This window comes from Saccopteryx bilineata, chromosome 4, assembly GCF_036850765.1.
Source record: "Saccopteryx bilineata isolate mSacBil1 chromosome 4, mSacBil1_pri_phased_curated, whole genome shotgun sequence".
Classification (NCBI taxonomy): Eukaryota; Metazoa; Chordata; class Mammalia; order Chiroptera; family Emballonuridae; genus Saccopteryx; species Saccopteryx bilineata.
The window spans coordinates 138,713,579-138,730,026 of NC_089493.1; the positions used below are offsets into that span (position 1 = coordinate 138,713,579).

General features: G+C 39.9%; 1 protein-coding gene across 1 annotated transcript in view; it reads right to left on the bottom strand.

Annotated features, from left to right (window-relative positions):
- HECW1 (HECT, C2 and WW domain containing E3 ubiquitin protein ligase 1) overlaps positions 1 to 16,217 on the bottom strand; it is a 592,171-nt gene extending 575,954 nt beyond the window's left edge. The window contains exon 1 of the mRNA XM_066272070.1: positions 16,031 to 16,217. Coding sequence (XP_066128167.1) covers positions 16,031 to 16,060 — 30 coding nt within the window. The 5' untranslated portion in view covers positions 16,061 to 16,217. The remainder of the gene's footprint in view (positions 1 to 16,030) is intronic.
- Positions 16,218 to 16,448: the final 231 nt, after the last annotated feature.

Here is a 16,448-nt window from a genome sequence, read left to right on the forward strand (position 1 = left end):
AAAGGCCGCTGATTCTGCCTCTCTGTGGGACAACATGGGCACACACTCTCGGGCTTTGGAAGGAATCTCTCGCCCACTATCTGCGCGCGCCGACCAGGAGATCGGGGAAAATGGCTGCCCCGCTTTTCTTTCTTTGTCTGGGTTTGGCGTGAGTCTTAGCTTTTATTGCCCGGGTTGCCAGAGGAACAGTTTTTCCTTGGCTTGGATCTCTGTGCCACAGCCTGGTTCGGCCGTTTGTGCCACAGCCTGGATCTATTCACCCCCTTTGCCCACCGCAGTTTCTATATTCTCAGTTCCCAGTGAAAGTTGCCCTGTTTAGGTTAGTGAGGAAGGCGAAGCATTTCTTACTCTCTATTTTCTTTGGGGCTTGATTATATATTTAGCTAATTTATCACTCGACCATAGCTTCGGGTTTATTGCAAAACATCTGGAGGATCCAAGGATAGGTTTTTCTGTTTCTGGTTGAAGATCTTGTTGAATTTTGGGGGAGATTTATCGGTATCACTTCCTACCGCACCATTACTGTGAAGTCCTGTAGTTTTCATTATATAGCTTCTTTAAATTCTTTGCTATGTTTATTCCTAGGTATTTTGTTGTTGTTTTAGCCATAAAGAAATTATTTTTTCGAGTTTGTTTTCTTATGACTCATTTTTGCATATAGGAAGACAATTGACTTCTGTATATTGTATTAATTTTGTATCATGTGATCTTACTTTATTGATTTATTATATTATTTCTAATAGTCTTTTTGTGGAGTCTTTGGGGTTTTCAATGTACAGGATCATATCATCTGCAAAAAGTGAAACCTTTATTTCTTCTTTACCAATATGAATGCTTTTTATTTCTTTCTCTTCTGATTGCTCTGGCTAGAACTTGCAGCATTATATTGAATAAGAGTGAAGACAGTGGGCAGTTTGTCTTCTTTCTGATTATAGAGAAAAAGTCTTTGACTTTTCGCCATTAAATATGATGTTAGCTGATGGTTTGTCATAAATGGCCTTTATTATGTTAAGATATTTTCCTTCTAGACCCATTTTGTTAAGTGTTTTAACATAAAATGATGTGTTTTATCGAATGACTTTTCTGCATCTATTGATAGGATCATATGGTTTTTGTTATTTGTTTTGTTGATATGGTGCATTATGTTAACTGTTTTACGTATATTGAACCATCCCTGTGATTCCAGGGTAAATCCCACGTGATCATGATAAATTATTTTTTTTAATGTGTTGTTGTATTCAATTTGCTAGTATTTCGTTTAGGATTTTAGCCTCTGTATTCATTCGTGATATTGGACTATAGTTTTCTTTTTTTGTGTTGTCCTTGCCAGGTTTTGGTATGAGAGTTATACTGGCCTCATAAAATATGTTTGGAAGTGTTCCTTGTCCTTCAATTTTTTGGAAGATTTTGAGTAGAATAGAAACCAAATCTTCTTTGAATGTTTGATAGAATTCACTAGTATAGCCATCTGGCCCTGGACTTTTATTTTTTTGGAGGTTTTTCATAGTTGTTTCTATTTCCTACCTGTTTATGGATCTGTTTAGGCTATCTACATCTTCATGACTCAGTCTAGGAAGCTTGTATTGTACTAGGAAATTATTCATTTATTATGGATTGTTAAATTTGGTGGCATATAGTTTTTATAGTATTCTACAAGAATTCTTTGTATATGTACTATATCTGTGGTGATTTCTACTTTTTCACTTTGGATTTTGTTTATGAGTCCTTTCTCTTTTTTTCTTAGTGAGCCTTGCCAAAAGTTTGTCAATTTTGTTGATCTTTTCAAAGAACCAGCTCCTTCTTTTATTGATTTTCTTCTATAGTTTTTATGTTCTCTATTTCATTTATTTCTGCTCTCATTTTTATTATTCATTTCTTTGGCTGGTTTTGGGTTGGCTTTGTTCTTCTTTTTCTAGTTCCTTAAGATCTGATGTTAAGTTCTTTACTTGGGCTCTCTCTTGTTTTTTCATATTAGCCTGTACTGATATGAATTCCCTCCTATTACTGCTTTTGCTGCATCCAAGAGATTCTGATGTCGTATTGTCATTTTCATTTGTCTGTATATATTTTTTGAACTCTGCTTTTATTTCTTCTTTGACCAACTCATTTTTTAGAAGTATATTGTTTGATTTCACATTATATGTGGGTTTATTTACTTCTTTTCTGTAGTTAAATTCTAATTTCAAAGCTTTGTGGTCAGAGAATATGATTTGTATAATTTCAATCTTTCTGAATTTGTTGATGTTAGTTTTCTGGTGCAACATATGGTCAATTCTTGAGAATGTTCCACGTACACTGGAGAAAAATGTATACTCTGGCGTTTTGGGATGAAATATCTTATACATATCTCTCATATCCAATTGTTCTAGTGTTTTGTTTAAGGCTTATATTTCTTTATTGATTTTCTGTTTGGATGAATGATCTAGTGCCATCAGCGGTGTATTGAGGTCTCCAAATATGATTGTATTTTTGTTGGTTTTTAGTTTTAGATCAGTTAGTAGATGTCTTATATACATTGGTGCTTCTTTGTTTGGTGCATATATATTAAGAAGTGTTATGTATTCTTGATTCAATCTCCCTTTTATCATTATGAAATGACCATCTTTATCTCTGATAACCTTTGCTGTCTTGTAGTCAGCACTGTTAAACATGAGTATGACTACACCTGCTTTTCTTTGGATGTTATTTCCTTGGTGATTTGTTTTCCAAACTTTCACTTTCAATTTGTTTTTATCCTTGTATCTTAGATGTGTTTCTTGAAGGCAGCATACAGTTGGATTTTCTTTTTTGATCCAATCTGCTACTCTGTGTCTTTTTATTGGTGAGTTCAATCAATTTACATTTACTGTAATTATTGACATTTGTTGTTTTCCTATTGCCATTTTGTATATTGCTTTTTGATAGCTCAGTATCTTGTTTGGTTCTTCTCTGTTGTTTTTCTGTCATTTGTGTTTGTTTGTTTGTATTCCATACTTCTTTCCTCTGTTTCTTCTTTTTTTAAGCCATGTGTTTCTGTAGTTGTTTTTTCAGGGGTGGTTACTATTAGGTAATAAAAAGGATATATATCATATTCATTGTAGTACATTATCTTATGAGTGCTTCTGTACCCCATCCTCCTTGGCTACTGTTAATCTTTGTCCTCTTCCCTTTTTTGTTTTTGTTGTCACAGATTAATCTTGTTTTTATTGTGATCTTGTTGGAGCTTTTACTTTTGATTTTGTTTTGTTTTGTTGTTTGTATCCGGTCGATAACCCCCTTTAGTATTTCCTGAAGTGGAGGTTTTCTGGTGATAAATTCCTTCATCTTTTCTATATCTGAGAATGTTTTTATTTCTCCTTCATATCTGAAGGATAGCTTTGTCAGGGGTCCCCAAACTTTTTACACAGGGGGCCAGTTCACTGTCCCTCAGACTGTTGGAGGGCCACCACATACAGTGCTCATCTCACTGACCACCAATGAAAGAGGTGACCCTCCAGAAGTGCAGCAGGGGGGCGGATAAATGGTCTCAGGGGGGCGCATGCAGCCTGCGGACTGTAGTTTGAGGATGCCTGATGTATATAGTATTCTTGGCTGGAAGTTCCTCTCTTTCAGTACTTTAAATATTGGGGTCCACTCCCTTCTGGCTTGTAGAAGTTCTGCTGAGAAGTCTGATGATAGCCTAATAGGCCTTCGTTTTTATGTTGTATTATTCTTTTCCCTAGCTGCTTTGAGGATTTTTTCTTTGTCATTGGTTTGTAATAATTTTATTATAATGTGCCTTGGAGTAGGTCTATTTGGGTTAAGGTAACTTGGTGTTCTATTTACTTCTTGGATTCGAGGCTCTAATTCTTTCCACAGGCTTAGGAAGGTCTCATCAATTATTTGTTTGAATATGTTTTCCATCCCATGTTCTCTTTCTTCTCCTTCATTACTCTTATGTTGCTTTTTCTGATGGAGTCAGAAAATTCCTGCAGGTCTTTCTTAATTTTTAAAAATTTGTGAGTCTCTCTCCTCTTCTCTCTGTAGTACCTTTAGTTGCCTGTCTCCTGTCACTAATTCTCTCCTCTATCTGGCCTGTTCTATTAGCTAAGCTTGTTACCTCGTTTTTCAGTTCATGAATTGAGTTTTTCATCTCTGTTTGTTTCCATGTTGTAGTTTCAATTTCCTTGGTAAGTATTCTTTTTGTTAATTAAATTGTTTCTTGAGTTCTCTCTATTACCTTTCCATGCTTTCTTGTATTTCCCTGAGTATTTTTAGGACTTCAATTTTTAATTCTCTGTCATTTAAATCCAAGGTTTCCAATCAATTAAAATTTTTTCTAGAGATTTTTTAAGACTTTATTTATTCATTTTAGAGAGGCAAGGAGAGAGAGAGAGAGAAGAGGGGAGGAGCAGGAAGCATCAACTCCCATATGTGCCTTGACCAGGTAATCCCAGGCTTTTGAACCGGCGATCTCAGCATTCCAGGTCAATGCTTTATCCACTGTTCCACCACAGGTCAGGCAAGAGATTTTTCATCATCTATTTGAACTACATCTGTCTTTTTTATCCATATTTGATTTTTTTTCCTTAATGGCATTTGAGAGTGGTATTGTTAATAACACTAATAAGAGATAAATTAAAAAAATAAAAATTTAAAAGATACGGTGAAAAATGAATATTCTACAATGATAAGTGTAAGAAAAACTACCTAGGTCAAGGAGCAGGAACTGAGGAAAGATGACAAAAGAGATAAAAAACTAAGTCAAAAACATACAAAATGCTACAAAGAAAAATATCAATCCAGAATATAATAATTTTTTGATTAATGACAATCAAATGAGAGAAAAAAGAAAAAGAAAAAAAGAGAAATAAAGTAATGGTTTTTTAAATGAAACCCTCATAAAAAATAAGAATGAAAAATGTAACAACTATGGATAATGAAGTTCAAAAGGAAAAAGAAAGAATAAAAAGGAAAGAAGATAAAATGACCCAAATGTAAAAAAAAAAAAAAAGTTATAAAAATGTAATTTTTTTCTGGTTTTGAGAGGTAGCTTTCTCCTTTTTTTTTCAGCAGGTGGTGCTATACTTCAGGTTTTTTCCCTTGTGGGGCTCTTGAGCAGAGGTTTGCTGTTGTGTCACTGTGGTAATGACATAGGCTAGGCCTCAGTCTTGTTGGTAGGCAGGGCTTGTTAGGGCTTGGTGACTCTGACAATGGGAGTCTCAGTTTTCCAGGTGCCTCTCCCCACATCTCTCCTACCTGAGGTAGCAGCCTGGGGACTTATCTATGAGATTTGCCCCAGCCACTGTTTGCAGAGCAAGAGACTCTAAGAGCAGCCAGGTCCTTCCTCCAGTACTGTTCAAAGCATAGTTCTGGGTAAGGCTGTGCCAACCAGAGTCACCAGCAAAAGCAGGCAGGACTGGAAGCCAATTGCAGATCTAGCACCTTTCTAAGGGCGAGCGGACAGGACTAGCATGTCTCAGCATGTCGCAGGCTGGGAGTCGACTGCAGATCAAGTGCCTTTCTAGGGATGCCCAGGCATGTCTATATGCCTCAGCACTCTGTGGGTCTAATTTCCACAGGCTTCTCCCTTATGCACTGTTTGGTAGCCTGCAGCAAGCCGCATGCATGCCCAGACCACACAACTTCAGCAGTGCACACGGAGGTCTGCATCTGCCCACTTAGGCGCACAGCATCTGTGATCTCAGTCAGAACTGGGAATACAGGAATGCGCTTTGAAGCCTGTATCAGCCCTGCAGAGGTGCCATGCCTGGGCAGTCCCAGGCCTAGGGATCCTGACCCTTGCGCACATCCCGTGCTGGTGGTCATGGAGCTGGAAAAGTACAAAGATGTTGGCAACAGCCCATGCAGATGTCTATCACTGATAATCTCAGGCTAAGCCCTCCAGCCCATGAGCACGCACACCCATGTCAGTGGTGCCTGGTAGAGCCACTCATATACCACCCATGACCACAGATTCAGGAGCGCACAAAGCTGCTGGCGCCGGGGCTGGCTCCCGCGGGCACCCTGCACTGGTAACCTTTGTCGGAGCCTGCCTCCCGTGCTCACCCCACGTCCATGATCTCAGGCCAAGCCGGTGCGCTCTCTCCTCTGCTTGATCATCTACCCCAGTCCTGCTCCTTCCCTCTTTCCCAGACCGTCCAGTTCTCTTGTCTCCAGATGAAAGCATCCCTTCCTCAGATCAGTGAGGAAAGCGAAGTACCCCATTCTCCGTCTTATTTCCTTCAGAGTGGATTATATATTCAGCCACCTTTTCACCTAATCATACCTTTGTCTAATGTGTGTATATTTCAGGTGCTCCTGAGATTTTTTTTCTCTGTCATTAGTTAAATTTGTTGAAATTTCAAGGGGAGATATCGGGAGCACCCCTCACTGCACCATTTCTCTGATGTCACCCCAATATTGATAATTTTAATAACTAAAATTTATTTGCACAGGTTTTTCAACATCAAAAATGCCATAAGATCTAGGAGCCAGATTTTAGTATTTAATTCTATACTCCAATTAAAGAAACCAGAGTTGCCTGGAGAAATTATTGATTCTCCCACAGGACTAGAACATACATAGGTGAGCGTGGGTGCCTTTCGTAGTGCCAGGAAGTAAAGAATATCTCAGCAAAACAAACAACCTGAACAATGTGGGTTATGTCAAAAGGACACAGGAGTCAGCTGTGGTCAAAGCTGGAATAATTTGAGAAACAAAATAATGTATTGTTGGATTCTAACTAAAGTATGGACTTCTGAGTCCATACAGACAAATTATTGAATAAAATAATAAGTGGAGAAGAGACAAACCTCCTGTGGAGAAAAATTCTAAATAATTTTTGTAGGTACCCTGCCCTCAGGAATGTAAGACATAGTCCTCACTCCTTAAATGTAAGTTGTACATAGTGACTTACTCCTGAAGAGAGTTATACGGAAAGGGGAAAAACTTCACAGTGGAGAAACCTGACAATCACCATCTCAGCCAGATTATCAAGGTCAACAATAACAGTGACAAGGCACACTGATAGCATGTATGTACCTTTGTTTTGATGTGAAGAAAATGGTGCTTTACCTCTGTAGTCTCCCTCCTAAAAACACATAACCCCAAATAATCATTAGAAAAAAGTCATCAAAGCAAAGAAAGTCTGAGAAACTCACAGCCGAGAGGAATCTAAGACACAATCACTAATTTGGTATTTTGGATAAAATCCTTGAGTAGAAAACAGGTAGCTGATAAAAATTAAATCTGAAAATATGGACTTTAATTAATACAAATGTATAAATATCAGATCATTAATTTTAACAAGTGTAATAATTTTAGATGTTGATAGAAGAGGAAACTGGGTGTGAGATATATGGAACTTCTCTGTAATACCTTCTTAATATTTCTGTAAATTTGATACTGTTGTAAAATTAAAATTCTATTTTAAGAAATGCTATATATTGTCTCAAAAAATCAAACATAGAATTACCATAGGACTCAGTAATTCCATTCCTAGATTTATACTTCCAAAGAACTATAAACAAATAAATACATGCTCATAGCAGCATTATTTACAATGGTGGTGGAAACAGTCTAAATACTTACCAACAGATAAATGGATACATTCATTTCGACAGAGACAATAAAGTATCACTCAACCATAAAAATAAATGAAGTAATGATACATGCTATAACATAGATGAAACTCAAAATCATTATGCCAAATGAAAAAGGCCAGAACAAACGGTCACATATGTCATAACAGATGAGCACAAAAATTTATCTGGAAAAAAGATTATTTCATCATTAATAAAACAGTAAAAATTGGTAAGACTATAAATGCCCAACAAGGAGTTTGGTTAAACTGCATGTATCTACATTTAAAAACCAACAAAATGGTGTCAAAATAATCCGTAATTATTTGGAAATGTTATCACAATAAATAGGGAGAAAAATGAGTTACAAATGGTTAAAGGATATGCATGTTATGTGTGCATATCCATAAAGTGATGAAAATAACACTTGAGGTCTTCTAAATTTTCTATAATATAGATCTATATATACAGAGAGAAAAATATTACTTAAAAATAACAAAAGGTTTAAACAATGTTATATTATTTTGACAAATTTTTCCACTCAGTGCTGGAAAGTTTACCTAAGGCCTTCCTGCTTCTAAAACTGAGCTCTAATGATGGAACTGGTTTGAAATTAGTTAAGAACGGGGACAACCCTTTGGATTTCACAGTTGGCAAACCAAGGGCTTGATGAATAGGGGAGCAGGAGGGTTCCTTTTAAGAAATAGGATAGGTTTCACTGAGCATGGGTAGCTATGGAACTGTGCCTTGTCAGATACTTGAGGATAAATAACCCAACCCTTAGCATGTCTTTGAACACTTCTAATGACTGAAGCTCTTCATGTGCTCATCTATCTACTTTATAGATTAACTGAGCTACAAAATGCAAAGTTGTAAATACAGACAATCCTTGATTTAAGATGGTTCAACTAACAAGTTTTCAGCTTTACGATGGTACAAAATTGATAAACATTCAGTATAAACCATACTTTGAATTTTGATCTTTTCCTGGGATTCGGATATGTGATATAATACTCTCATAATGCTGGACAGAAAGCCACAGCTCCCAGTAAGACACCAGATCTCAACATATTATTGGTCTAAATCAAACATTACAAGATGTGTCTTTACAGACCGAGATGGAGAAGAGAGAAAATCCATGTAAACAACTTTTAGATGTGTGTTTCATAATAAGAAACAACATCAATGCTATAGGGGGGTGGGGTCAGAGATATGTGAAGTGATCATATTACAGTGCACTTGTGTGCCTACAGTCCCGCTTACATACATGCCCTGTGCCCCATCATAAACAGAGGCAACACTGAGGAGACAGAGAAAGGGACAACAGCAGACAAAACTCTTTATTTTTTTTCTTAACTTCAAAAGGTTTATTTTCTACAAAAATAACTTGTGCTCAAAAAACAGGGAAGAAACTCATTAAGTAGTTTTAAGTTTTGATAGTAAAAGGAATTATGACTAATAGTAAAGAAAAAGAGAAATCCTTTGAATGATAAATATCTGTTGATGTGTCCTATAGTTTTTTTTCATGTAGTCAGTATATTATAGGAAGGAAAATGATGAGTGGCTGATGGGTTCCATTAGCACCCAGACTGACTGCAGATGAGCAAGGTGTACTGTGCTTAATTCTAGTCTCCCTATCTTTTTTTTTTATCTTCTTAACCTGAAAACCTGAATTTTAGTAGTGTACAAGACTGTTTCTGCACATTACTCTGAGATTTCTGCACAAAATCTGAGATTTCTGTTTTGCAAACTGCTGTGACTTACATCCTGAGAGCAAAAGCAGGGAATATTTGTGTAGGTTAAATGGGTGTCAATTTAAGGGCAATGTGATTAATTTACAATTTCTGGCTATAGATATGAATTTTGGTCTTTTTTTTTCTCTTTCATACACGCAACATTTCCCTTACAGCTGTGCAATACAAATAGATCTTAAAAGTGTGAAAAAGAAAAATCTGTTCCAATGAATATATAAAAGGGATACCAAATAAATTCTCCATGATAGCATCTCTGTTACAGGCATAGATGGCTTCTTTTTCCTGCTCTCCTCACCTCCCCTTACTCCAAAATTGGCTTTAAGTTCTATCCACTGAATTCTCCTCAAAATATTGCAATGACACAAATGCCTGATAACACCAGAAAAGCCTGTCTGTACCTTATTTTTTAGTCCTCTCTGTGCATAAAGCTTTGGGTCAATAAATCAGAAAAAAATAGCTTATGAATTAATAATGTAAACAGCACACATGACTTGTTGCTATGGAAATCCAGATTTTTTTCCAGTAGCATGGGAGCTTAGTGACCTTTGTGATATCTTGCCAATAAACAGTGACATCCTTAACCTACCACTTATTTTCCTTACAGGGACCATGTCATAGAACATGACAACCACTTGTCAATATCTACACATTCAAACATTATAGTATGGGACATATAAATCACTTAAATACCACTTTGTTTCCTAAAGTATTTAAAGAGACTTTAAGACATAAATACGTGGTGGTCAGGAAGTCCATGAGAAATACATGTCTACTACAAACAAAATCATCAGATGGACCATCCTGCCTCTAATCCTCACATTTAAATGTAAAAAGTAGTAGTCATGAAGAAGTAAAAAAGGTTGAGACAAGGAGAAATGTTATGAGGCTCTGACTCCAGCATTTAAAGGGGTACAGTGGGGGTGGTGGGCAGTGACACTAGTGGCATATTTTATGAACGTGACAGGAGGTCGATGGAGTCAAGCAAAAAGGGGAAAAAACAAAATGAGGAAGAAAGAAATGGAAACAAATACAGCTGATGAATCTCAGTGAACACTTTAACTGCAAGTATTCTGTTGTGAAACGCACTTGTGGTGAGAATAAAAGTGCTTTATTATAAATATTGGAACCTTGATCATCAAACCCTAAAGTTCTAAACATTTTATTTAGGAGTTGGGGATTGTATGTTTCTTGGAACAGGAATGCCACAAACCTTTTCCTTAATAGTGTAAATCTAGCTTTACAAATTAAAAAAAGTACTATATTTATAAAGAATATCAATAATAGAGAACTCAAAGTGATTATTAGATAACCCAGGGGCTGACACAGAGTTCTACTATGTATATAGTCAAGTTAAATTATCACTAATACTTTTTGCCCTCTAACTGACTCAACTGAATAAACCAGGGGTAGTCAACCTTTTTATACCTATCACCCACTTTTGTATCTCTGTTAGTAGTAAAATTTTCTAACCACCCACCAGTTCCACAGTAATGGTGATTTATAAAGTAGGGAAGTAACTTTACTTTATAAAATTTACAAAGCAGAGTTACAGCAAGTTAAAGCATATAATAATAATTACTTACCAAGTACTTTATGTCGGATTTTTGCTAAGTTTGGCAGAATAAGTCTTTATAAAACAACTTACTACAGTTAAATCTATCTTTTTATTTATACTTTGGTTGCTCCGCTACCACCCACCATGAAAGCTGGAACGCTGACTAGTCGACAGTAGGAACCAGGTTGACTACCACTGGATAAACCAACAAAAATAATCATGGAATCATGGTGGTAGAGTGACTCTTGGGATTACCTGGTTCAATTCCCTACTTTTAAAGAAGATGAAACTAAATTTTCACAGAGGAAAAATCACTTGAAAAAAGCCACACTGGAGCCTGACCAATGGCAACACAGTAGATAGACCAACAACCTGGGACACTGAGGACCCAGGTTCGACACCCCAAGGTCACCCATTTAAGCATAGGATCATAGACATTATCCCATGGTCGCTGGCTTGAGCCCAAAGGTCACTGGCTTGAAGCCCAAAGTCACTGGCTTGAGCAAGGGGTCGGTCACTGGCTCAGCTGGAACCGCCTGGTCAAAGCACCCATGAGAAGCAATCAATGAACAACTAAAGTGACGTAATTACGAGTTGGTGTTTTTCATCTCTCTCCCTTCCTGTTTGCCTGTATCTGTCTCTCTCTCTCTCTCTCTCTCTCTCTCTCCTTAAAAAAAAAGCCACACTGTACCTTTCACACTGGTTTCTCTGGAAGGCCATGAACATCAAACATATACATGGCTGCATTACAGAAAGGACATATTGGTACTGAACTCCTGGTTTCTATACAGTCACCTGTCCTGTTTTTTTTTCAAGATGAAAAAGAGGAAGGTGATAAAAGAGAAGCAGTCATGCCTGTTAGCACAGAAATTTGACTGCTATGTGACTCCATCAGGGTGAATTGGCCAAGAATGATGGCTGTCTTCCATGGAACTGCTGGGTTGTTTCAGAAGCACTTGGGAATAGGAGAGCAGAAGGGCACTTACTCTTTCTAGTTAAGTGCAGGTTAAAAGACAGAGTGATTAGGCAAAACAAGTTTCCTTCTAAGGCTACAGCAAGACAGAACAGAGCAGTTATCAGATCAGTTTTGTCAGAATAGACAATATAAGGCATTCAAGTAAAAAACAAAGGACCAAAACATGCAGCATTTGAACTTGCAGTCTACCTCATTTTCTTTCTTTCTTTTTTTTTTTTTTTTTACAGAGGCAGAGATAGACAGGGACAGACATGAACGGAAAGAGATGAGAAGCATCAATCATCAGTTTCTCGTTGCGCGTTGCGACTTCTTAGTTGTTCATTGATTGCTTTCTCATATGTGCCTTGACCGTGGGCCTTCAGCAGACCAAGTAACCCCCTGCTGGAGCCAGCGACCTTGGGTCCAAGCTGGTGAGCTCTTTGCTCAAGCCAGATGAGCCCGCGCTCAAACTGGCGACCTCAGGGTCTTGAACCTGGGTTCTTCCGCATCCCAGTCCGACGCTCTATCCACTGCGCCACCACTTGGTCAGGCAGTCTACCTCATTTTCAACTGTGGGTGCCGTGCACCCTCTCTCCAAGGTATTATAGTGAAAGACCTGGATTTGAGTCCTAGCTTGTAGGTTCTCCTCAGCATCTTACACATCTCTTTAATTTACTCATCTGACTCATAAAGGGAAGAAGTCCCACCTGCTTCCTGCTTAAACAGTTAGATGGTATTTTTATGACCTGAAAGCCACTCAGGCAACATTCCTGAGAACAACAGACCATGCACTGGGCAAAGTTCAAGGTGCTAGAGAAATGGGAGATAAATTTAACAATGTCTTTGTTCTCAAGATACTCACACCATGGGTGAAAAAGGAGGTTGTGGCCCATTCACAACTCATGTAACTGCAATATAACAAGTGCTACCTAGTGATATGAACAAAAGGTTTGTGGGAAAATAAGAGAGGGAATGATTCATTATACCAACAGGTACTATTATTCCAGGATGTTATTTTGAGTGTAACTTAAAAAAAGCAAACTAGCACACTACTGTGGAAAATTGTGTGTATTGTACAAATTGATATAAGCATATGAAAACACTTTGCTTACTACTTAGAATAGTTGTTGCCTCATTTTTTACAAGCAACGGTGCTAACAAGTTTTATGAGGGAAATTCTATTAGTCAGATGTTACTGCCAGCTGTTTTGTAGGAAAAAAACCCAACTACTTAAAGTCTTTCATTCAAAATAAAACAAAACAGCTTGACCAAGCAGTGGCACAGTGGATAGAGCAGTGGGACTGGAATGAGGAGAACCTAGGTTCAAAACCCTGAGGTTGGCAGCCTGAGTACAGGCTCATCTGGCTTGAGCACGGGCTCACCAGCTTGAGCACAGGGTCACTGGCTTGAGCATGGGATCATAGACGTGACCCCATGGTCGCTAGCTTCAGCTGAAAGGTCACTGGCTTGAAGCCCAAGGTCGCTGGCTTGAGCTCAAGGTTGCTGGCTTGAGCAAGGGGTCACTCGCTCTGCTGTAGCCCCAATACCCTGTCAAGGCACATATGAGAAAGCAATCAATGAACAACTAAGGTGCTGCAACGAAGAATTGATACTTCTCATCTCTCTCCCTTCCTGTCTGTCTGTCCCTAGCTGTTCCTCTGTCTGACTCTATCTCTGTCACAATAAAATAAAATAAAATTTTAAAAAATCATTGGAAATAAACTACAGTCTTGATTATCTGCAAAAGACAAGGCTGGAATAGATAATTAATCCACAAATAATGAGAAAACCTGTTATCCTATTACTTTCACATTCTTCTCTCTCCCCAACCCCACAAAATTCTTTGCTATAGTGGATTTTTTAAAAAGACCTGTTTGAATTGTTGGCTAATTTAATATATGAGAAAAATGCATTTACTTGGATTTAAAGAATTGCAGGTATAAAATTAAACTATAAATTGTAGAATTGATCCCTGTTTTCCTTATATAGTTTGGGCTATAATCTTTTGCTTTGCTAAACTGGGTAACTTTTCTACTCTTCTACCATTATCACACAAGTTTGGAACTGGAAGGAACCACAGAAACCAACTCATCCAGCTTACTCCTTTTACAGATAAGGAATGGACTGAGATGGTTCATCTTCTCATGATCACATCTTGTCTTTCAGCGTTTCCTATGTTAACAGCCATAATTATGTTAACTATGTTAACATGCAGACATCAGAGAAGGTAAAGGTTAAAGTGATCTTTTAAAATATCCATCTTTAAAAGCCAGAGGTATAAAAGAGATTGAACGATGCTGCACAAACAGACCACAGCAGCTGCAGTCCCTCTATACTGATGTGTGTATAGATTCTTCCAGCTCAGGATGGGATCTCCCTACCAAGCCAATCATGTACACAATCTGAACAAACATAGGCAATCTGCTTTCATGAAATAACTACCCCAGACAAAAACTGAACTGTCATTTCACAAAGCTGCCAAATGCATTAGACTGGGATTACACAATTAGTCAGAACATGCTTTATTAAATTAAATACTCTGAAGTCTTGTATGTCTAGGAATTAAAATAGTGCTTTGTTGTCCAACCCCACATTCCAGAGGAGGGAGCAAACAGAAAGAAGGGGCATCAGGAAATCCTACCACACTCTATTTCTCTACCAATCAGACACATACATCATACCAGGGTAGGCAGGTGGACACTAATCCCTTGTTAGTGAACAACACACATTTTCGAAATAAATCTCCGACCTGGAATGAATTACTGTAATAGCCAAAGCCAGAGTGAGTCCAGAGATGAAAAACCAGACCTGGCTACCTGCTCTGTGCTGTCTTGCATAATGACACTGTTGGGGTATTAAAAGGCTAGCCTTTCGGGATATGGCATCTACCCTCCTAAATCTCACTTAAATCCGAGGGAAAGAGAAAATATGCCTCCTTTATTCTCTGAAATATGTTTATCTTTCTGTATCTATTTCTGCTGGCCACCCTTGTTATCTTTTCAAAGAGAAAAAATAAAAACAAGGTGAGAACTGCACCACTGCAGATCCCAAGAAAAGTAAGCACAAAAACAACAACAAAGCCTACAGCAACTGGGGAAATAATATTTCAGCAACTGGGGAAAATCACCACATGCTATCTGGTGTTAGCTGAATGCAGACTGGAGCATGCTGTGCCTGGAACCCCAGGCAGCCCGCCATCTCCGCAGCCTGAGTCTCTGCCAGCTCTCCACCCACCCCCCACCCCCCAACACCACCACCACCACCACGCACTGAAATTCAGCAAGGAAGTTATGGTGTTTAGCCTCTGTGTGCAAAACCGACAGACAGACCACTCACCACATCCCGCAAAAGGACCAAGAGGCCCGGATATTAAAACCGTGGTGCAATCAGAGGCACTGGAGGAGGTGGGGCGACGGAACCACATTTTTAGAGCCCCCAGGTTTTTGCTGCATTATCACAGACTGGGACGCAGGGGTGAAAGGAAGAGCACCTTCAGCCCAAAATGGACCAGACGCGTTTTCCCCAGTGGTTCCTCGCCGCCTGCGTGCAGGTCGCAATACCGCAGGTGACAAGACCCACTGGTCCCGCTAAAATTCAGTCGGAAAGAGCAGTTGAGCGGGGCGCCTGGCCGGGTACCAGGTGGCACTGGAGGAGCGCCCACACCGCATCTCCGCGCCGGCCGCCACCTTAAAAGAGCAAGAGCCGGGTGTGCCACATACTCCCTCATCGAGCATCCGCGAGCCACTACGGGCTGTGGGAGCTCCCTCAGTTAGCCGTGGGGTCCCATTTATCTACCAGGGAGCCAAAGGTGCAACCCAGACTCAGAGCTTTGGTACACAGGGGTCAGTGTGGGCCGGGAAGGGGGATTACAGTAGGTCTCTCAGCCCTCCCCATGCATCTTCCTCACAGTGAGGGCGCTGGGGGCGGGGACTCTGGAATCCGCTTGGGGGCTTCTTTGTCTCTCTCAGTGCCCCACAGGAGAATTTGGTATGCCTGCCGGACCTGTGCAGGGTCGAAACCCGGGAATGCCTGCCGGGCCCTGGTGACGGCGCGCCCCAGGGTGACAATTGAACCTCCCAGGAGAAGCGCGAGGGTAGGGAGGAGGGTGGATCCCTGATTCCAGGGAAGAAAGGCGCAGCCGGGGCCTCCCGAGCCGCGAGGATGTCGCACAGAGAAGGGCGGGGGAAGGGCAGGCCAGCAGAGTCCTTGGGAAAAGCCCGCTTACCTTGGCAGCCCCGGCCTGGGCACAAATCATACTCCCTTCAGAGCGCAGGTTAGAGCCAGGGGACACACGTGCTCTGCAGTGTGCTTTCGCCGCGCTCCGGTGCTCTGGGCGGACGGCGGCCAACGCTATGGCGGAGGTGCGCGCGGCCCCGGGACTGTGTGCACAGAGGGATGGCTAGGTCAGAAGCGCGGTGGATGCTGGCTCCAAAAGCGATGTCTGATGCACGGTAATGCAACACACTTCATCGCTTTATACTCCTGCGCGCATTCCCCTCCCTCCTCGCCTGCTCCTCTGTGGGTAAAAGACTCCAGAACCAACCACTAGCCAGGCTCTCTCTCCTGAGCGCTGCCCCGCCCTACAGCCTCAGCTCGCACCACTACCCCTCCCCTGCCCCTCCATTATATATGTGTGTATGTGT